At 53.3% G+C, this 21,651-nt stretch overlaps 4 protein-coding genes across 4 annotated transcripts; 3 read left to right on the top strand and 1 right to left on the bottom strand.

Annotated features, from left to right (window-relative positions):
• Window positions 1-2,234: 2,234 nt before the first annotated feature.
• On the top strand, window positions 2,235-5,336 carry KVR01_004589 (uncharacterized protein; the record flags this gene model as incomplete). The annotated part of the gene is made up of 4 exons (XM_044786308.1): window positions 2,235-2,703; window positions 2,833-3,554; window positions 3,691-5,144; window positions 5,225-5,336. 4 exons carry the CDS (start codon window positions 2,235-2,237, stop codon window positions 5,334-5,336), a joined length of 2,757 nt encoding a protein of 918 aa, XP_044646753.1.
• A 1,108-nt stretch (window positions 5,337-6,444) lies between these two features.
• On the bottom strand, window positions 6,445-9,204 carry KVR01_004648 (uncharacterized protein; the record flags this gene model as incomplete). The annotated part of the gene is made up of 1 exon (XM_044785397.1): window positions 6,445-9,204. The coding sequence occupies one exon, from the start codon at window positions 9,202-9,204 to the stop codon at window positions 6,445-6,447; it is 2,760 nt and encodes a 919-aa protein (XP_044646812.1).
• Window positions 9,205-12,112: 2,908 nt separating this feature from the next.
• Window positions 12,113-15,009, top strand: KVR01_004025 (uncharacterized protein; the record flags this gene model as incomplete). The annotated part of the gene is made up of 8 exons (XM_044790218.1): window positions 12,113-12,203; window positions 12,435-12,677; window positions 12,732-12,969; window positions 13,056-13,541; window positions 13,598-13,645; window positions 13,714-14,625; window positions 14,707-14,810; window positions 14,909-15,009. 8 exons carry the CDS (start codon window positions 12,113-12,115, stop codon window positions 15,007-15,009), a joined length of 2,223 nt encoding a protein of 740 aa, XP_044646189.1.
• A 1,981-nt stretch (window positions 15,010-16,990) lies between these two features.
• KVR01_004318 (uncharacterized protein) lies at window positions 16,991-21,221 on the top strand. The gene is made up of 5 exons (XM_044788061.1): window positions 16,991-18,148; window positions 18,340-18,500; window positions 18,551-18,942; window positions 19,004-19,397; window positions 19,493-21,221. The coding sequence occupies exons 1-5, from the start codon at window positions 18,065-18,067 to the stop codon at window positions 21,093-21,095; spliced, it is 2,634 nt and encodes an 877-aa protein (XP_044646482.1). The 5' UTR covers window positions 16,991-18,064; the 3' UTR covers window positions 21,096-21,221.
• The last annotated feature ends 430 nt before the right edge of the window (window positions 21,222-21,651 follow it).

Below are 21,651 nucleotides of genomic sequence, written 5' to 3'. Positions count from 1 at the left end.
ACGCCGTTAGCTTCTAGGGTTGATCTGCAATGAAACTGCAACTTCACGAAGAATTGGCCAATTTTTCAGAAAGTTTAGCAATGTCAAGAAAAACTGGTTATCCGAGTCTCACCGGGAATGAAATCGAAGGTCACCTGCCAGCCCCGTAACTGAGCGATCTCAGCTTGGACGGCTGCACTTTTGCCGCAGTCCATCCTGACATCAGAGTCGGTGGGTTCTATGTTGCTGCAAATAATGTCCTCTAGAATTTGGTTTGTGGCGAGCATCTGGAACAGGAATATCATTTCGACTAAAGACGCTGTGATGATCAGGGTTGCACAGAAGAGAATGCTGCATCGTGTAAAGCTTGGACCGCGAGACGAGATCTCATCACTCTGTTGTACCACCCGTTCATGGTCCAATAAAGGTGATTGCTCATTCCTGGACTCGGCAATCTCCTCACGAGTGGGACCCATCACGAAAATGCTCATTCGAAATTCTGGCGTGACCTGCACCGCATTGCACTGAAGGATGCTGGACGGGGGATCTCCAGGATTTATGTACCGACTTTGCTGTAAGATTCAGTACCTGCTTAATGAGGTTAGAGTGTTTCCTTTTGCATGTAGATCGCGTGGGTGGATATCTCTTGTGGCTGAGGGACACATGCGCGTGGTCCTGGGCGATGAGCAGTTGGTCCGTCCATGGATGTTATAACTGGAAAGACCGGGAGATAGGCAGGGGGTTTGGAACGCCCAACAAACCGGCTGATTGGAACCAAGTGATAGCCAGCCGTCTTGGATACCTACCTAGGTAGGTACCTAGGTACTCGAGAATTGACAGAAATATATCCACGTCCCAAAGCCGCTTGATCCGACGTTGACATCGGTCCGTTTCTCTTGCAAAGAAGACCGCCCAGTTGCTCCGCCGACGAGTTGCAGCATCTCCATCGACAACTACCATCATCAACAACCTAGAACACTATCATGGCTGACGACTCTGCTTTTGGCCCGCGTCTGGCTAATTCTTTTGATTTCACAATTGTCTTCGAACATGCTATTCTATCTATACTCCCGTCAGCGCTGTTTCTTTCAGCATCCGTCATCCGGCTGTGTGCTCTTGCGAGTCAACCTGTTCGAGTAAAGGCTGGGACTCTGTTATTCGCAAAACTAGTATGATTCACGTTTCATCCCTTGTTCAGGCGAAGGTCCCTTACATTTCGTTGTGGCCTGGTGTCTAGTGCATGTCCTGAAGTTCGAAACACTAAAAGTGGCAAATATTAGGTAGTCGTCTTCGCCTTTTCGTGTCTACAAATCGTAGGCCTAGGCCTATGGATCACAGAACCAGTCCCTTACCGCCACTTCGCTATTGCTTCCAGTGCTCTGGGGGTATCGGTCGCCATGGCATCTGCTTGCTTAGTTTGGAATGAACACAAACGCTGTCGGCGGCCGTCGTGGCTGCTTTCCACCTACCTGTTCATCAGTGTGCTGCTAGACCTGGCCCAGGCCCGGAGTCTGTGGTTAAGATCCGAGCTAGATGGAAATGCTGCAGTATTTTCCGGAACTGTCGCCACTAAATCGGTCTTGCTTGTCTTAGAGGAAATTCCCAAGATCAACCTCTTGGCCGAAGAGCCAAGGTTCAAAAACGCGCCAATAGCCCCGGAGGCCGTCGGTGGTCTTTTCGACCGTGCCATGTTTTGGTGGCTGAATTCGCTGTTTAAAAAGGGTTACGAAGCATTTTTCGGCATTATGGATCTCCCTTCACTACAGGATGACCACTGTTCGAAGCGGCTGAGCGAACAATTCGCAATTGAATGGGAAAAAGGTCAGCTCACTTTCTAATGGTCGTGGTCTGTTACTGGTACCCAAGAAGCGAACTTCAACTGACTTCAAGCCTCTATTTACTGTTTAGACCCAAAGACTAGTCCACACTGCCTACTATGGACAACTGCCAGGACTTTCCGGCTTCAGTTGGCCTCGGCAGTCGTGCCCCGGATAGCCTTCGGCGCATTCAATCTTTCTCAGCCTTTTTTGGTGAATCGAGCTGTAGATCTCATTGACGAAGCGAACGTCGAATTTCATCAAAACATTGTCGGGGGTATAATTGGAGCGACAGCACTGGTGTATGCAGGTATCGCGGTATGTTCGGGTCATTCAGTATACCGGCTCATATCACCTGTCTTGAGTTTTAAGATCAGATCTAATGTTATCCAGTTCACACGCGCAATTTACCGCCATCTTACGTTTCAGCTCATTACCATGATCCGTGGAGCAATCGTTTCCATGATTTTCCAGAAGACACTGAAACTAGAACTGGAAGCTATTGCGGATTCGGCTCCCGTTACCCTCATGAGCACCGACATCGATGGCATTCATCGGGGCCTGCAATTTTTGCATGACATTTGGGCAAGTCTACTGGCCATTGCTGTAGGCTTGTACATCCTTCAACAGCTTTTGGGCTACTCTGCATTCCTTGTCGTCGTACCGAGCTTCATCTGCACAACCGGAGCCCACTTTCTCAGCAGGTCAATGGCACCGGCGATGGCGAATTGGAACCTCGCCGTGCAGGAACGTGTTGGCGCCAGCTCTTTGATGCTTTCTCAGATGAAAGGGATCAAGATGATGGGCTTAACGGATTTCATGATTGACTCAATTCAAGCACTGCGTGTCTACGAGCTGGATTTATCTAAGCGCTTTAGATGGATTCAGTCTTCAGTAGCCACTGTCGGTAAGGTTCTACACTCAGCTTATAGTTCACTCTAGCAAACACTCTGCATCCAGTTAATCAAAGTGTCAGCTTCATCTATATCACTTGTTTCTCCAATAGCGGTGATCATCTCTACCGTCTATTTATCAGGTGGGCTTGGGGTAGCCAGGGCTTTCACGGCCCTCAGTATTATGGCACTGATAACTGAGCCCCTGGCATTACTCCTCGCTTCATGGCCGATATTGAGGGCTAGCGTGGCATGCTTTGACCGCATACAAGCATTTCTTCTTTTGGAAGACCACCGGGCCTTTGGAGAATACATGGAAGGCTCCGTGCCGAGGACATCAAATAATGGAATCGGCGGTACGCCATCATCGCCGCGTCGTACGGTTTCCGCTTTTCGAGATGTTGATCTCTTACCGTTGCCTGCGGGACGAATCCAAAGAAATTCTGGGCCACCCAACCTTGTTGTTGTCGAAATGCAGAACGCATGCTTCAAACTTAAGAACGGGAACAGAGTCCTTCATAATATTGACATCAGGGTGCCGCGCAATCAGCTCACAACAATTGTTGGTGATGTAGGATCCGGCAAATCATCTCTGCTGAAAGCCATTCTAGGTGAAATTCCCCAGGTCTCTGGGACTCTTCATGTCGGTATGGAGTCAGCGGCGTACTGCGATCAAACCACTTGGCTTCGAAACACTTCAATCAGGGAGAACATCATCGGAGAGTCGTCTGTGGATGATGCATGGTACGATCGGGTGACCCAAGCCTGCGAGCTGCATAAAGATTTCATGAGTCTTCCGAGTGGTGACATGACGCGGGTAGGAAGCGGGGGCGTATCACTCAGTGGTGGTCAGAGGCAGAGGGTGGTAAGTATCATCACTCCATTAGGGCTGAGGGCATTGTTAACACTTAGGTATTTCTGCTAATTCTTAACACAATTCAGGCTTTGGCCAGAGCGATATTTTCCAGAAAAGCACTTCTCGTCGCGGATGACTGTTTCAGTGGTTTGGACAATTCCACTACCAACCTCATATTGGAGAATCTTTGGGGGGGAACTGGCCTTCTTCGCGAAACTCAGGTCACATCCATCGTTGCTACACATACAAGTATGACTTTGAGTGCTCTATTTACCACTTATCTAGGTATATGGCAAGGACTGACACTGATATGGACGCAGTAAAACTTGCTCAAATGTCTGACTATGTCACTATTCTGCGTGGTGGCAGAGTCCAAGAAAATCAAGTCAGGCCCGAGTCGATTGGCGCTTTGATGTGGAGGACCGCTGAAGACGAAGGCACTGCAACCAACGATCGCCAGGGTGTCAGCAACGCTCCGACCATCAGTTCAGACAATCAAGCCCAAACAAATAATGTATCAAGGACCGCCGATATTAATACGGACGAAGATGTGAACGTCAAGCGTACAGGCGATAAGACTCTTTATTTCTTCTACGCCAAATCTATCGGAGCGTCATTTTGCGTCACTTGGCTTTTGCTGTCCCTCTTCTACGTTGCGGGATCCGTAGCACCCCAGGTCTGGCTACGCTTCTGGACCCAACATGACACAAACTCACACAAGAGCCTTTACGCTGGGGTTTACGCCGCTTTCTCCCTTTTTGGAGTCTTAGGCGCCGGTACGGCTGTCGGCTTCTTCCTGGTCCTCATCATTCCCAAGTCAGCACAGAACTTACACATGCTTTTGCTAAAACATGTGCTGGCAGCCCCCCTGTACTTTTTTGCCGAGACAGACAGCGGTACCATACTGAACAGGTTCAGTCAGGACATGACACAAATCGATCAAGTCCTCCCTTTGGCTGCCGTCCAGACGGGCTTCGGAGCTCTGGGGGTCCTGGCCAAGCTAGGGCTCGTCGCGTCGGGTGCCTCATACGTGGCAGCTGCTTTCCCGTTTGTTTTCGTTGCACTTTGGGTCTTGCAGAAATGCTATCTTCGAACTTCGCGACAAATCCGTCACCTTGATCTCGAGTGCAAGGCGCCCCTTTATACTGTCTTCACCGAAACGTTGTCGGGCCTTGCGACACTGCGTGCTTTTGCATGGCAGGATCTCCTGACTTCGAAGTATTTCCAGTTGCTTGACACGAGCCAAAAGGCTTACTACCTCATGTTTTGCCTTCAGCGTTGGCTAAATGTAGTGCTGGACATGTTCACGGCTGGTTTGGCAGTGCTCCTGGTCGCCATTGCGCTGAACCTGCCCGGAAGCACGAGTCAAGGCGCTCTTGGATTGGCCATGGTAAACCTCATTGACCTCAACACAAGTCTCAACAGCCTGATAATGTCCTGGACGAACCTGGAGATTAGCCTTGGGGCACTTGCGAGGCTCAAATCATTCATAGAACGAACGCCCAGTGAGATACACAACGAAGGTGACTGTCAGGGGAAGCCACCGAGCTGGCCTACTGCCGGGGAGGTGGTCATTAACTCTGTGACTGCAAGCTACAGGTTAGTGTTTCACTGATGGGTGGGACCCTCAACATTTGAACTCACAGTCATTGAACGGCTTTTGACAATCTCCCGAACAGCCCTAGTTCCGAACCAGCCCTGCGGAATGTATCATTGAGAATCAAGCCCGGACAGAAGGTCGCTATATGCGGTCGCACTGGAAGGTGGGACTCCCTCGAAATCGAGAATTGACAGAGTCTTTCTCCACTAACAAACTCAACAGCGGAAAGTCGTCTCTGATTCTGGCCCTACTTCGTTTGCTCGAACTCCGGCAAGGCACCATCCAGATTGATGGTATTGATATTTCCTGCTTATCCAGGCAGAGCATACGCCCCAGTCTAACAACACTACCTCAAGATCCTGTGACAATCGTCGGCACTGTGAGGAAGAACCTCGATCCAGAGGGTCACCTCGCCGCTAACAGTCCTGACCTCGAGGCCGTGCTGGCCAAGGTGGGGATATGGAGCATAGTTTCCATGCGTGGTGGGCTTGACACAGACTATCGCTCTATGGGCTTCTCGACTGGACAAAAGCAGCTATTTTGCTTAGCCAGAGCTTTGCTTCACAAATCCAAGCTGATTCTTTTAGATGAGGCAACCAGCAGCATCGACAGCGATACGGATTCAAGAGTTCGAAGTCTCATGAGAAATGAATTTCTGGATTCAACCGTCATCGAAGTTGTCCACAAATTAGACACGGTTGTGGATTACGACGTTCTTGTGTTAATGAAGGATGGGGAAATGACTCAAGTAGGAACGCCCAGCGAATTGTTAGTGAAGGACAGCAGCTCCACGTGGATGTTGCGTGAGAGCTATGGTCATTGACGAATGATACTCTTGGGTACCTACGTAGGTAGGTGGCGGCCATCTCTTTCAGATGCTGCTGCGCTCGCGGCTGTAGTATAAGCTTCAAAGCTGCTGGGATTTATTCACGAATGTTCTGTACTGTTTTCAAATGTGATTTCGCTTCTATTCCGCATACGTCCGAGGACATACATGGCGCCTTCATACGGTGGTAAGCACTCGAGACCCAGTGCTTGGAAAGAATATGATGTCGATAATGATAGTTATAATACGATAGTAACTCACAATTAACCCTAACCATTGGCTTGCACACAATCACTCCATGCCCCAACAGCATGGAGAGGGACCCTGAAACCGGACTCGTCAATCCTCCTTTGAAATAGACAATGTAGCCCACAACCATAAGTTCACCCAAGACAGTTGGCAACGACCACCCAGGTCCGGGAACCGGCTGGTGGTGAGTTCGGGCTACTCATATTGGACCGAAGTGGAGTATTTTATAGCACATCTTCGTCATCCTCGCCCTCATCCCCCCCTTCTGTCCTATTGACTGTCTGGAGCTCCTCGAGATGATTCACAGCGCGAGTGTCGACCTTGGTGATCGCATGCATTTGCCACGTCAACATGGCGGGCATCTTACCCACCGATTCCTGTGATGAAACGGTCTGCCACTTGATGAAGCAAAGATGCCAGCCAGCCAGTTGCCAGGCGAAGCGAGGTTTCCTCTGAAAGTAAACCTTAAATGTGGTGCTTGCCTTGAGCAGAGCCCATTCTGAAGGATAGCCACGATGGAGGCGCTGCAGAGTCGCCTCTGGAATGCATGACTTCGCACGTGGCTTGATGTCCTGCCATGCACTGTATGTTTGCTGTGCCAATCCAGTAAAGCTGATTGTAGTCTTCCTGAGGGTGTTCCACTCTTCGCAGACCTGCTCAAGATCTTCTTTCAAACAGTTGAGAATCGACTGTGCTGTAGCGTCTTTCCCGGCATCACGTTCCCATTGGTCATAATAATTCAAGGTAAGGTCCTTGTCCCAGTAGACAGGTTTGACATCGTGCTTCGTGTTGTGGAAATTGGCCAGTTCTTCCTCTATGGCTGGCTTTGCAACCCGAAACTTGAGGTAGTCGAGTATATGCCTGTACTGCTGGTTTGGAGGCTGATTCAGTACCGATTTATACAGCGGTTCTTCAAGTTGGTGCGGGTCTGGTATGCTGAGAGCCCTTCTGAAATGCTTGAAGTCCTCGGAACCAAATTCAATCCCTTGCTTCGGGGCATCAACCAAAAGGCTCAGAAGCGTGCTGAGTTTCCTTGCCACCTCGTCATGAATATTGCCTCGAAAGTAGCATAGGCGCTCCTTGTAATTGGTTACTTGTCCCAGCATGTCTTTGGATAAATTGAAAGGGAAGCATTTCTCTAGTATCATCTCTCCAATAGCGGCTTCGTAGTCTTGCCCGTGGCTTGAAAGTAGCTGACGGAACTCTATCTTGTCTTGTCGGTAAAACTGGCGAAGGTCAGGTTGTGCCTCATTATGAGCGTTGGCGAAATTCTCAACTACACGATCGTCCCAGACACAAAAGCATTGGTCTCCGTCGTAGTCTCCGCCACTGAGCATGTCGGCAAGAGGCGTTTCGCCTTTGGCCGAGAACACGATAACGTTTTGAAGATGTGCCAGCTCGGGTTTGAAGACGGCCTTGACACGTTGTATGTCAGATGGGAAATGCGCTGGGGAACGAGCAACAAGCACATCCCGTCCATGAACCATTGTTCCCTCCCAATCGTCTGTATCTGACCTGAAGCGGTCTGAAAATGCAATCTGAACTTGACCTTCCTCGAGTACATTCTGAAAGTCTACCACCATGAAAAGATACGCCGAGCAGCCGATCTTGATATTGAGCTTCTTGCTGAGTTTCTCGCACATCTGGAATTGTATGTCGTAAGCCTTGTCATTGAGAAACTTGTTCTGCCAGGGGTTGAATCCTGCATTGAGCATGAAAGCCATAATCTCTTCATCCTCCTTCGGCAAGCCGCCCTGGAATGCTACGTGGCCGTGGGCGAGGCGGTCAGACCTGTGAGCCGCGTTTGAAGATATCCACTTTTGAAATTGAATCGGGCTTTCCAGAGACTGTCTTTGGTCGCTGAGCTGCTGTCTAAGGTTATCTTCTAACAGCTTGCCAATGGTTTGACGCATCCGTGTCGTTTCGAGGGCCCTATCTTCCAAGACTGGTAGGAACTGGAGGTTGAGACTGGCGGACCGTAGCTTCTCTGGCGTACAACTACGGACTTCCAAGGTCCGATGTTCTGGGTCTATAGCTTCGAGTTCCCATTTGCGCTGAGAAGGATAAGTCTCAATCCAGATGTCGTCTGCCAGTGTCGTATCTGAGTCAACGACCCACATCCCCTTTGCAGATCCCAGTCGGCCTTGGACAGCACAAGGAGGTGAAGAGAGACCAAGTTCAGCTTGGATCACTTTTGCGACACCTCTGCTCATCCTACCCACTCCGTCGTTCATAACTTTCTCTCTGGACATCAGGTCTTGAGTCCGGTGCCTAATCTGTCCCGGCTCGAAAATAATGGTCGGGATTGTCCTGCTAAGGACGAGCGCCAATCGTTGGAAGAGCTTTAATACAGGCTGAGAGCTATTGTTGCCCCTTCTCAAGTCTAAAGCCCAGGAGATCATTGATCCGAGGGACGTGGACGGTCGCTTATCTCTCGATATATCGGCCCCGTTGGAGGCGAACAAAAATATCCGGTCCATGTAGGTAGGCCTTGGCTCTGGTCCGAAAAGAAGGTGCTTAGGTGGCGTGCGATGACCACCGGGTTTCAAAAAGAACGGCGAGTAGAGGCGCCCACCGAGTGAGTGTGGCCTTCCTGTCAGCCAATCGAGGAGGTGATCGTAGAAGGGCTTGTCTTTCAGAGATGGTGGTAGGTTGGAAGGATCTGGACAGGGCACCAGCAGCTCTAGGAAGCGATCAGGGCCATACTTTCGGCCAAGGCGGTGAGGCTTGTCGAGCTTGGGAGGTTGCAATCTCAGACGCATGGGACTGGCAGATTGCACGGACGCAAATTCCAGTGACGCTGCAAACACGACATGCTGGTTCTTGCCTGGAGTGTCATTCGTTGCCGCGGCCCATGCATCGGGGTCCGGAGCTGGAGGCATGGGCTTGTCCGGGAAAGCCTTGCTTAGAGCACTGCGGAGGGCCTGCTGATCTTTCCATTGCGCGTCATACTTGATTGTCACGGAATCCAGCTCGACACCCATGTGAAGCCCCAGCCGGAGCACTTCCCAGGTTATGTGAAATGGCGCGGTCTCGAGCCAACCCGGTAATATTGCTGGGATAGCTTATTAGCGAACCGAGAATGGAGGAGTTGTCTGAAGACAAAACAACTTACGCCATTGGACCTGGGCTAAACATGAACCGGATTTTTGAGTGAGAGGAGTCTCGGTACCAACAGGCTCGCCCCCGGCCTGCGGCTGGTGGTCTGGGGATGAGCGAACAGCATCTACCAGTGCTGATGAAGGGGGACACGAGTAGTTGGTGGTCTGAGTTGGTGGGTAGGCTTCGTCCTTGGGCCTTGTAGCTTTGACGTGGGAATTGTCAGCGGCAGCATGATCCTGGAAGGACTCATTCAAGGCATCTTCCATAGTCGAGGTGGGCTGAAACTGGTCTTGGGATGACCCAAGAAACCTTGTTTGTTCCTGGGAGCTTACTTCGACTGTCCCCTGTGTACTTGGCTCATTTTCGACCTTTGAAAAAACGGACTGGAAAGAATCCTTGCTGGTAGAACCAGTTGAGTAGGTGGTTGACCTCTTTAATGTATCGTATGACTCTGGCAGAGAGCCCCGCCGATGTTGCCCGGTCAATTCTGACGTAGTGGAGACATATCCAGGCTTCGGTATGGCTGCTGGATTGCGGTCCTGAACAGGCTGAACTGCAGGCGCATTTTGCGGTGACAGCCTCGACCGCTTGGTCGGCGACTCGGATATGTTCTCGGCAGCCCTCTTAGGCTGAATGGGAGACGACTTGTCCGTTGAGAAAGCGGCTGGCCCGCTTCGAGTGCGCCCAAAAGGTCTCTTGGGCTGTGAGCGATCCAGAATTCCATGAAAAATTGACTGTAAGCATTCTCGCTCAGCCGGGTCTGTTGCTGGGGGACTACTGACGGACAAAATTGGTCCGGGATCGCCTTTCGGTTTGTTGGCCCGGCGAGAACAGGACTGTCTGACCTCCAAGTCGAATTTCCGCTTCAGCTGTCTAAGAGTGTCGAGTCCGCCCTGGTAGAAGTGGACCTCAAGACGGGTGTACAGCTTTGTGGCTGCGGTCTCTTGCACCCGCCTCTCAGAAGGCGTCAGGCCCGGGTCCGGGATTGGTATACCCAGGTTATAATCCACATTAAGGCCGTTGATGAACCGGTGTAGGTCCCCTCGCGGGTGGGGTGGGTGAAGGTCCGGGATGCGAGGCGGTTTCATGGTAGGCATGGCCCTGCAGCCTCACGCGCACCGGATCAGTCATTTGGGCTCAGGCGTCATCGGGACGAGACTGTTGGAAGAGGGTGTGGATAAATGTGATGAGATATGGAATGGAAGCCTTGAGGTGTGTGACATTTCGCTGGAAGTCAACTGATTATCTACCTAGGGGCCTGTGTAGATGGATACATACAATATCTCCTTCCCAAAAGCATTGGATAGACACGGCCGCGTTTGCGAGACCGAACCTGGTGAAGTCGGTTCGCAGACCGGTGATGCTGGCTGGCTGGCTGGCTGGCTGGCTGGCCGGCTGGCCGGCTGGTAGTCTGGAATGACGTTGGAAGGCAATGGCTGAGACAGCGACAGAGGCGACTACTCCGTACTCCGTAGTGGACCGAGACACAGCAGGCGAGTCTCACTCCAGCAGTGTTGATATCGAGCACAAGTCGAACAGGTAGAAGCCGTTGGCCGTTGGCGGGGAGACGAGTCAAGAGGGCGTTTGGCCGTCAGCTGGTGCAATGGAGGGGCGGGGCGGGAACACAGTAACCGAAAAAGGCTAAGAGCGGGGTAGACGGGACCATTTCGAGAATCGAGATCAGCTTCTAGTCTGGTTGTCTGGCAAGAGCATCCTTACCTCCCTGCTCCCATGTGGTGCCGCAAGTGCCGAGATGGGCGCTCTGGACTACTGTGGTAGCTCCTGGTAGCTCCTCTTGCGAGGTGGCAGTTGGTAGTCTCAACCCCCGCTGCCCAGCTGCCCCGGGACCAAACACCAAGCTGACACAGCCTATCACCCTCGGTCAGCCCAGCCTGGCGGCCTGGACGGCCTCAGGGCTGGCACCCGCCAGTGAGCTGACAGAGGGCCAGGTCGAGCTGGCTGGTCTCCTGCAGTAGCGCAGACGACTTCAGGGTTCAGTCTTGGAGAGATCGATCTGGCTGTCAGGGCTGTCAGGCTGTCTGCGACGACAGGGTACCTGGGTACCGGGGTACCTTGGTACCTGCCCTGCCCTGCCTGCCTGCCCGCCTCCCGGCTGCCCGACTGCGAACCCCACCTCTGCGACATCAGCCCGATCCAATGGGACCCGACCAGCGAACGTTGGAACCATCTCAGGAAGCAAACCTTAATCAGCCAGCCATGCGTGCCGTGACAACGGGCCGTCAGTTTTCACTCCGGGACCAATTCAATTCAATTCGATGAGCCATCTCGACTGTCTTCGCCATCTTCACAACTCCTTGCCACCACACCACACCACACCACACCATACCAATATCGCACGCCTCACTCGCACATCTCGCATCTCGCATTTCCCACCCCCACGTCTTCCCGGCCCTCGACCAGCAAGTATCATCGGCGGCCGGCATCCGCCGGATAGACTTGCGGGTGGAGTAAGGCTTTGCCGGGCTCAGTCACGTCTATGCTCACTCACTCGCTCATCACTCGCTCATCACTCACTCGCTCTACCACACTCTATCACCCGTTGACTGCACTGCACTGCACTGCACTGCCCCTCCACCGGCCTCGAGTCTTGTTGCTTGGCCTGTGACGACGTGCCGCCCTGCATTCTGCCAGCCCTTACCCATCCCGATCCAGACCGGCGCGACTCGGCCGGGCTGGACTCGACTCGACTCGATCGACTGTGGCTTTGGACTCGATTGAGCCAGTAGTTCCTGGCTATCATTGCCTTCGCCGGCCCCGCGGTTCGCCGCCATGGCGGAGCAGCAGGAGAGCCCCAGCATCGACGACCTGACCCCGGAGGAGGCCAGCCGCATCATCCACTCGCACCGTAAAGTGCGATATGGTACGCCTTCTTCGTTCATCTTGTCCTACGAGCCCCTTCAACCAGCGATGCGGCAACAATGTAAACCTCCTTGCACTACATCTCAGGCCTCACTAAACATTTGAACCCAACTACCACCCTTCACATCCCCCCTCCCTTTGTCTGTGACTCGGCAGCAACATGTTCCATGCACCTCTCTCATAACTCAGGCTTGCACCACGAAAACCTCGCTCACAACCCTTCTCCCTGCAGGAACGGCGTGCTGGCCTTGCCGTCAGCGCAAGGTGAAGTGTGACAACAAGCAGCCATGCGAGAACTGCGTGAAACGAGAGCACCCCCAGCTATGTTCCTACAAGCCAAACCGGTCGTCCAAGTCTACCGCAGGGTCGGACGTCGCCTCACACATCAGCAAGAAGAGGGCCCACTCTCCTGATGACCAGGACTCCCGCGAACTGAGCAGCGAGGCCAAATCTGATCCTGCCATGCGCGCTTTCGGTATTCCATTCCGCTCAAAACGCAAGGATTCTCAATCTCTGACACCAATCTCAGTTGACCCCGAATCAGCTGAGGTGACAAGGTATCTCGGACAAAACAGCATACCAGCCCTGCTGAGGGAACAGACCTCTCCCAACGACCGCCAAGCGGGTGTCGACAACATCCGACAAGACATGCGCTCCATCTTTGGCCTGGACAACTCGGCCCCCTTCCCGCTTATGTCCTCGCGCCACCTGGAGAAACTGACCGCGGACATCTCTGCTGAGCTGCCGTCTGACCGCGAGGTTATGAAGTAGGTCTGGCCTGTGTGTGCCGCGTTGGTCCCGCCGTCGGCGTGCGGGGGACGAGCTCTCTGGCGTATGCATCTGACATTTTTAGGTTGTTCCGAACGTACAAGGAGATCCCCCAGGTCTTCTGGGGGTTTGTGATAGACATTGACGACCTGGAGTCAAGATTAATGGTTTACCTGGAAGAGCGGGCAAAGAACGCCCGCAGCACCGTCAAGATCGCCAGGAGGCCCGTCTCGGCTTCTTGGCTCGCTATTCTGTTCGCAGTCCTCGCCGTGGGTTCACAGTACCACGACTCCCCATACCATATACGGACCAGTAGTTCCCAGAAGTACTTGCAAATTTCCTTCCATTTTCTACGCATGGGCAATTTCCTCTTGCGGCCCAACTTCGACTCAATACAGGCATTGTTACTCGTTTCCTTTAGTCTTCTCAACGACATGAAGGCAGAAGGATCTTGGGCTTTGCTCGGGCTTACCTGCCGCCTGGCGCTCTCACTCGGACTCCACAGGCTCAACAATAACGAACTAACGGACCCCGAGGCAAAGAGGAAGGAAACTATCCGACGCAAGCTATGGTAAGACTTAGCATGAGGCGACTTGGAAATTAGGAGACTTGATGCTGACCTGACAGGTGGTGCTGTGTCTGGCATGATACTCTCACATCGCTTTCGTTCGATCGGTATGTACTGGCCTTTTCTCCCCCCCCCCCTGTCCACGGTAAAATTGCGACCACTGAAAGTCTGCCAGCTCGCCCATGACGAACATCCCCTGCTGTCCGATCCCAGTCTCACCAAGTGTTGAAAGCAATGGCTTGACCTACCTGGAAGCCATGTATCATCTCTGCCAAATCATCAATCGACGCCTCAACCCCGACGCTACCGCCGAGGCGACCTTTGTACAGATTCTAGACAACTGCCAGGCCACCGAGAGATTGCGTGAGAAAGTTGTTCCTCAGATCCGCAGCAAAGAAGCCTGCAAGACCGCAGTCGACCGACTTCAACATTTTGCCATCAGGCTACACACATGTTTCGTTGTCTCCGTCTGCTGTCGCCCTGCCCTGAAACGAGGCGGCGAGTCGGATGCACTCGAGCCGTCTGAACGAAAGGTCTTATCCGCCAAGTTCAGGGACAACCTGACCGAGACGGTCAGGATGTTCCTCGCCATGCACCAACTCTCGGTGATCCCGACCCGGTCCTGGGCGTTTACGTACCACGGCCTGTCTTCAGCCGTGCTCCTGGGTCTCCTGCCCGAGACCAAATCAGACCCCGAGATCCGTCAGCTGCAAGGCGACCTTATTTCCGCACTGTCCGCTACTGCGGCGAAGGAGCAGTCCTCCCCGATACCACACATTCAAAAGAGTGACAAGGATATTGAACTTTCAGGGCCACTATCACGTGCCCTCGCCGCCCTGAAGAATATCTATGATCACGGTAGTGTCATGGGTTCTTCAGTTTTCAAGCGCGATGGCGGAACACGATCTGGGACACGTACGCCTCTGGGTATAGGTCAGCTCACGAACCCTTCCGTGGGCGACAATCACAACCTTCTCCCGGGGCCACCCTATGCCAACTCTGGCCTCCAGAGCCTCGATCCCCACCAAGATGCGGCTATGGCGATGGCCGAAATGCAGAATGGGAGTGGCATGCAGGACTTTTCAGGGTGAGTTTGGCCTCCCCTCTCGCTCACCTCTCGCCACAGAGAGAGATTGGCTGCCATGTGACGCCGCTGACTTGTCATCAGATTGCCATATGTCACTGGGGCACCGCTCGAAGGCACCGATCTAGCGCCGATTGACCCGAGCACCTACATCGAGCCGATGGAACTTTACGACTCCATCTTCTGGGGTAGGTCATTGTTCTTGAAAAGTTTTCCCTCCCTCCCTCCCAATTCTCAGGCCAGCAACGCATCGGAGCTAGGCTGACCACCACTAACACCCCGGCAGAGTCACCCGACCCTTGGAACTCGGGCCTTGATACCATGAACTTTGACTTCCTGGCCCAACCACCTCCGGGCCAGCCACCACAGCAACAGTTTTATTTCTAGGAGAAGAAACGACGGTTGCCAATGTTCCACCCATGTAAAACCGAACCAGCTTTTAATTCCTGTCGTGAAACGTGTCTTGTCCGTCCTAGCGTCGGAGTGTTTGGGTGGGTGGTGTTCTTGGACGTGGGGCATTTAGAGCGGCTCCTGTCTCAATGTTTCGGTGTTGTTGGCAGCCATTTCCGGGGACTCATACTGTGTTCAAATGTTTTTGTTGCTTCGCATGGGCTTGATCTATCACGTCGGCTCTAGGATGAGAAAAGTGATTTCCCCCGGATTTCAATACGGGCTCGTGAGTTAACTAGCATGTATTCCAACACGGGCTTTTGGTTGTCTTGATATTGAGCAAAAAGGGTATGTTACCTGGGGCAAGTCTGTAGAATGCCGGTGGAAGCCGATATAGTTTGAGGCGGATGTTTGACCTCATATCAACGTTTGACTACAGCAGGAGTATCCGGCAGAATGCTAGCTGGAGTGGATATTTGACGATGAACATCAAATTGACTGCATTATGCAATATGGGCACACAAGGTCTGGTAAGTTTTGTAGAAGCTTTGCCAACAGAGCTTGGGCTGCAAACGACTCGTACACAAACACATGGGTCTCTGTGAACAAACCGTTGACGAGGTTTGATATATGCAGGAGACTGTCATGGCGGATTATATTACAAGAACACACCTATCATACATACTAGTACAGTCGACATAGTTACATAGGGTCGGGGCTTAGTATAGTACTAGGAATGAATAACCTCCTAGACTACTAGGAATAGTATAGGAATTCTAGATGCTCTAGAGACTATTTTCTTTTTGAAAGAAAAAAAGAGAAAGAGGGAAAAGGAAAGAAATAAAAAAGGGAAGAAATAAAAAGGAAGGAAGGGAAAAAAAGGTAAGAAATTAAAAAAGAAAAAGAGGAAAAAAACTTAGATTCCATGTGACCCAGGCAGATGAACAGAAAGTAAATGTGAAGGTAGATGAGGCTCATCGGATCCATGGACTCGGAACCTCGCCAGATCCATGGACTCGGGACCTCGCCGGATCACTGCTACGGTGATGTGACACTGAGCCGAGACAGCCCAGCAGAGGACAAGTGAGGGCTGAGCAGGTGGATATTACTGAGATGCAAGGTGATGTAGGTAAACTCAATTCGACAGCATGCCACGGTAGCATGGCAGCAACGGCATTGCTGTACGAGGATGTGTGAGTGAGAGAGTGAGTGTTGCAGGAGCGGGGTACGCATGGTAGTCTACAGTGTACTCTGTTCCGAGTGGGAGACTTGCATGTCGTGCAGATGTGTGCATATATGTACGTTGGGTCACCTGTGCAGGACATGTAGCTAAGAGGGTGATTGTGGCTTATAGAATGCCGGGCCCTCTCCTCTCGATGTCGCACTCACCTATAGGTATGTATGCAGGACGTTGCAGGCAACCATCAGCAGGAAGACTGCGTCTGATGATGGACGTGGCGCTGCGGGAGTGGAGCGCCGGTGTGCAGCAAGCAGAGCCTTGGACTCGGGACGAACAATGCAGGACGAGGAGCTAAAAGCTGAGGCTTCAAGACGAGGTTGACCCGGGGATAAGCGTACTACGTGTTCTGAGTATGCTGATAAGAAGCAGCAGATACAGGGAACTGCTAGTACTGAAGTATGCTCATTAGGTAGCTGTAGCTGATGATGTGGGCAATAATAATAAATGTGAAGCCGCCGTGGAGGCATGCAACATGATTGAATCAGCCGTTTCCCCAGAAAACCGTTTATCAGGCAGAGGCACACACACAGAACACACCGCCACACTGTACACCCACAAGGGCGGGCCAGATCTGGGGTTGGGTGGGCAGGTGGGGAGGGGAGTTGGAGAGGAACGGAGAGGGGAAAAGGATGGGGGCATGGGGAGACTGCGGGGTGCAGCTGGGCATCTGGGCAGTGGGTACAGACAATGCCTGCCCATCCCCGCAAAAACTTCTCCAAGACACGACACGGTCAGACGGTCAAGACGGTCAATACGAACCTCGACCCTCATTTCCCCGTCCCGTCCCTGCCAGCCTGCTCTTGTTAGCCCATACTAGTAGCTCTACACTTGTGTCTGCTTCCGGCCACTTCGACAAGCTTCTCATCGGCCCTTTTCCCGAACCCATGGGGCCTGTTAGGCCACCATGACGCCCTCGTGGCCGTCCTTGCGTCCCAAGAAGACACATGCTGCCATGTAAACCGTTTTGTGGCACCGCCCTGTCCTGCCCTCCGAGAAGCAAATCACCGAGACATCCGACGCTGTGGGTACCGCGGCGAGGACCGAGTAGGCACGCCTGGCTCTCTGGCTCTCTGGCTCTCTGGCTCTCTGGCTCTCTGGCTCTGCCTTCTGGCCGACTCCGTCAGGCTGTGGAAACAGTGACTTGCGCACACCTTGGAGCGTACTGTACAACCTCATGCTGCTGCCAGCCGCAATTGGCAAAGCGACAGGAACGCCCGGGGGGGATCGGCTCGCCTCGACGGGGGCCTAATGCTACAGTGCACACGCCCACTGCGACCTCAGCCTGCTGAGATGCATGACGGCACGGATGACGATACCTTGCCAGGGATCTAGCCTGCCATGCGGAGAAGCCCCGGCCCAACTCTGATGGCCTCTTCCCCAGGCCCTCTGGCTTGGGCGCAGAGCATGGGTGCCCTGCCGTCCGTTCGGTAATTGGATGTCGCCCACCACCCCGTACGTCGCTTGTTTTTTTTTCTTGGGATGAACTACTCGCGTCTCCACATCAATATCCCACGCGGCCAGGCCTAAGACATACTTTCCCACAACTTTTGTTGGCTTCATGCGGTATGCCGAGAGTTCACATGGTCTCGGTCGGGTCACTTGCTCACCCTCCCCACTGAGAAGAAGCTCGATTCACTCCTGGGCGCCCACCCCAGCCGCCTATAAATAATACTTAATCGCCATCCCCTCCCCCGTCCGTGGCCTTGCTTGCTTGGATGTAGAAGCTGCAGTCCGGCTCCTCGGTAGCACTACGTCGTTCCGTTAGGCTACTTCGTCCACTCCCGCAACCCGGTAGCACCGCCGATCTACGCCATGAAGTCCTCGCCTGCTGCCGCCCTCTGGCTGGCGGCGAGCTGCGGCTCTGTCTCCGCAGCAACTGTCCGTGGGCCTGCAAAGGTAAGATTCTCTCTGCTGCCGAATCCCCGGGGCATTGGGTGCAGCTGCTGCCAAACATTGGATCCGAACGCCGGGGGGCCAGCCTCTAGCCTCCCGGTATCAAGGTTTCTGGCAGCATGAGCCACCTCAAGCCCCTGGCAATAGCCATTGTTGCCAGTCTTCTTCAGTCTGCTGACACCACGCCTCTAAAGGTCCAAACACGGCAGTCAGAGCTGGCTTTCTCTCCTCCATTCTATCCCTCGCCATGGATGGACCCAGAGGCAGACGGCTGGGCAGACGCCTACGCTCAGGCCAGGGACTTTGTCTCTCAGATGACCCTCCTCGAGAAGGTCAACATCACCACCGGAACTGGGTGAGTATCACAACGAATCAGAGGCCCGCACCGGACTAACAGTAGAGCAGTTGGGAGAGCGAGGTGTGCGTTGGTAACGTTGGCTCGGTCCCTCGTCTTGGCCTCCACAAGAACCTGTGTCTGCAGGACTCTCCTCTCGGCGTCCGTTTCGCGGATTGGGCTTCTGCGTTCCCGGCTGGCCTCACGGTAGCAGCCACTTTCGACCGTGGTCTCATGTACGAGAGGGGTCTGGCCATGGGCCAAGAGCACAGGGGCAAGGGAATTGACATCCAGCTGGGCCCCGTTGCCGGTCCTATCGGTCGTGCCCCTGCCGGAGGCCGGAACTGGGAGGGCTTCTCGCCTGACCCTGTTCTGACTGGCATTGGTATGGCTGAGACGATCAAGGGCATCCAGGACGCCGGCGTGATTGCTACTGCAAAGCACTACATTGCCAATGAACAAGGTAAGAGCTGCTCCTGACTCCCGTGTCGTGCTGGAGGCGCAGCGTCTGACGCACAGAACAGAGCACTTCCGTCAGGCCGGCGAAGCGCAGGGCTATGGCTTCAACATCAGCGAGTCCATGTCCTCCAACATTGACGACAAGACCCTGCACGAACTCTACCTGTGGCCTTTTGCCGACGCGGTTCGCGCCGGTGTCGGATCGTTCATGTGTTCGTACCAGCAGATCAACAACTCCTATGGTTGCCAGAACTCAAAGGTCTTGAACGACATCCTCAAGAATGAGCTCGGCTTCCAGGGATTTGTCATGAGCGACTGGGGTGCACACCACACCGGAGTTGGCGCTGCTGTCGCTGGCCTGGACATGTCCATGCCCGGTGACACGGCCTTCAGCTCCGGCCTGTCCTTCTGGGGTACCAACTTGACTCTGGCCGTTTTGAACGGCACAATGCCCCTATAGTAAGAACTTTCCGCACCTGGTCTTTACTGTGTGATCACACGCCACCTACCGGGGACTCCTGACCTATGGCTGCAGCATGCTGACAAGGACATAGCCGCCTCGATGACATGGCAATGAGGATCATGGCCGCTTACTTCAAGGTCGGCCGAACTATTGACGAGCCGTACCCCAACTTCTCCTCGTGGACCAGGGACACCTTTGGATACGTGCACGCTGGTGCCGAGCAAGGGTACCAACAGGTCAACTTCCACGTCGATGTGAGAGACGACCATGCCGCCCTGATCCGAGAGGTCGCCGCCAAGGGAACTGTGCTGTTGAAGAACACCGGCGCCCTGCCTCTGGACAAACCCCGATTCCTCGCCGTCATCGGAGAAGACGCTGGACCCAACCTGAACGGTCCCAACGGATGCGCCGACAGAGGCTGCGACAACGGAACTCTGGCGATGGGCTGGGGATCTGGAACGGCAGACTTCCCCTATCTGGTGACACCAGACACGGCTCTCCAGAACAAGGCTCTTGAGGACGGAAGCCGATACGAGAGCATTCTTGACAACTATGCGACTAGCCAGATCAGCGCTCTGGTTGCGCAGGCCTACGCTACTCCCATCGTCTTCGTCAACGCTGACAGCGGAGAGGGTTACATCAGCGTCGACGGCAACGAGGGCGACCGGAACAACCTCACTCTGTGGCACAATGGTGACGACCTTATCAAGAGCGTCGCTGCTCTGAACAACAACACCATCGTGGTCATCCACAGCGTCGGCCCAACGCTGCTCACTGATTGGTACGAGAACCCTAACATCACAGCCATTGTCTGGGCCGGTCTTCCCGGCCAGGAGTCTGGTAACTCGATTGTCGACGTTCTCTACGGCAAGGTAAACCCAGCTGGACGCACACCATTTACCTGGGGTGCCACACGCGAGAGCTATGGCACAGATGTCTTGTACGAGGCAAACAACGGCGGGGATGCCCCTCAGGACGACTTCATCGAGGGCTCGTTCATCGACTATCGTCACTTCGACAGGACGAACCAGACTCCAATCTACGAGTTTGGCTTCGGTCTGAGCTACACGACCTTCGAGTATGCGAACTTGAAGATTGTTGCCGGCGACGCTGCTCCATACGAGCCGACCACGGGTTCCTCTGCCGCAGCCCCCATCATTGGAAGCTCGAACTACTCGACCAACCTGGAAGACTACGCCTTCCCCTCCGACCAGCTGAACTATGTCACCCGCTACATCTACCCCTACCTGAACACGACCACCTCGGCCGAGGAGGCCAGCCAGGACCCCTTCTACGGCCAGACAGCCGAGGAATTCCTGCCCCCCAATGCCATCTCCTCCGACCCCATCACCCTCTCCCCAGCCGGCGGCGGGCCGGGCGGAAACCCAGGCCTCTACGAGGTGTTGTACACCGTCACCGCAGACATCACCAACACCGGCTCCCTGGCGGGTGACGAGGTGCCCCAGCTGTACGTCTCCCTCGGCGGGCCGGACGACCCGCCCGTCGTGCTGCGCGGCTTCGACAGGCTCACCCTCGAGCCCGGCGAGACGGCCACCTTCAGCGCCGACCTTCAGCGCCGCGACCTCAGCAACTGGGACGTCGTCTCCCAGAACTGGGTCATCTCCGAGTTCCCCAAGACGGTGTACGTCGGCCGCAGCAGCAGGAAGCTGGACCTGCAGGCACCGCTGCCTTAGGTAGGCGGGTTCGCGTGTCCGGCAAGTAGCTTTCAGGCATGAAGAAAAGCGGCAGACCACGCAGTGACTGCGTCATCAATCCCGTATGCCGTACGTAGCCTTTAATAAATAATGATTTTATGAAAAGTCGCTCTGAACGTCTCATTCTAGAGCTTAAATTCGCGCTTGTGCCTTGGTGACCTGTGGTATTTACTTACTGGCATACTCCCAGACAAACCACACGCCGTGCAATGCATTAATTGATGACTTCACAAGACCATCTAATGTTATATATATACCAAGTAGCCTTAGAACCCAGTCCTAGAGTGGCCACTTTAAGTTACTCATCTAGGCTTTACACCTTTCATAACAAACTATACCATTATTTCTAACTCATATAGTATAGTTAAAGATAGTTATAACTTTAATATTCTTAATATTCTTAATATTCTTAATATTCTTAATATTCTTAATATTCTTAATATTCTTAATATTCTTAATATTCTTAATATTCTTAATATTCTTAATATTCTTAATATTCTTAATATTCTTAATATTCTTAATATTCTTAATATTC

Source organism: Diaporthe batatas (genome assembly GCF_019321695.1).
Source record: "Diaporthe batatas strain CRI 302-4 chromosome Unknown Contig00004, whole genome shotgun sequence".
Taxonomy (NCBI): Eukaryota; Fungi; Ascomycota; class Sordariomycetes; order Diaporthales; family Diaporthaceae; genus Diaporthe; species Diaporthe batatas.
Note: the sequence above shows the minus strand (reverse complement) of the source record. Positions and strands in the feature narration are given on the sequence as shown.

Excerpts from the sequence above, each read along its gene's own strand:
- KVR01_004318 (XM_044788061.1), top strand. The coding sequence starts at position 18,065 with ATGAAGTCCTCGCCTGCTGCCGCCCTCTGGCTGGCGGCGAGCTGCGGC. Across the intron at positions 18,501-18,550 it reads AACATCACCACCGGAACTGG|TTGGGAGAGCGAGGTGTGCG; the intron begins GTGAGTATCACA and ends ACAGTAGAGCAG. Across the intron at positions 19,398-19,492 it reads AACGGCACAATGCCCCTATA|CCGCCTCGATGACATGGCAA; the intron begins GTAAGAACTTTC and ends ACAAGGACATAG.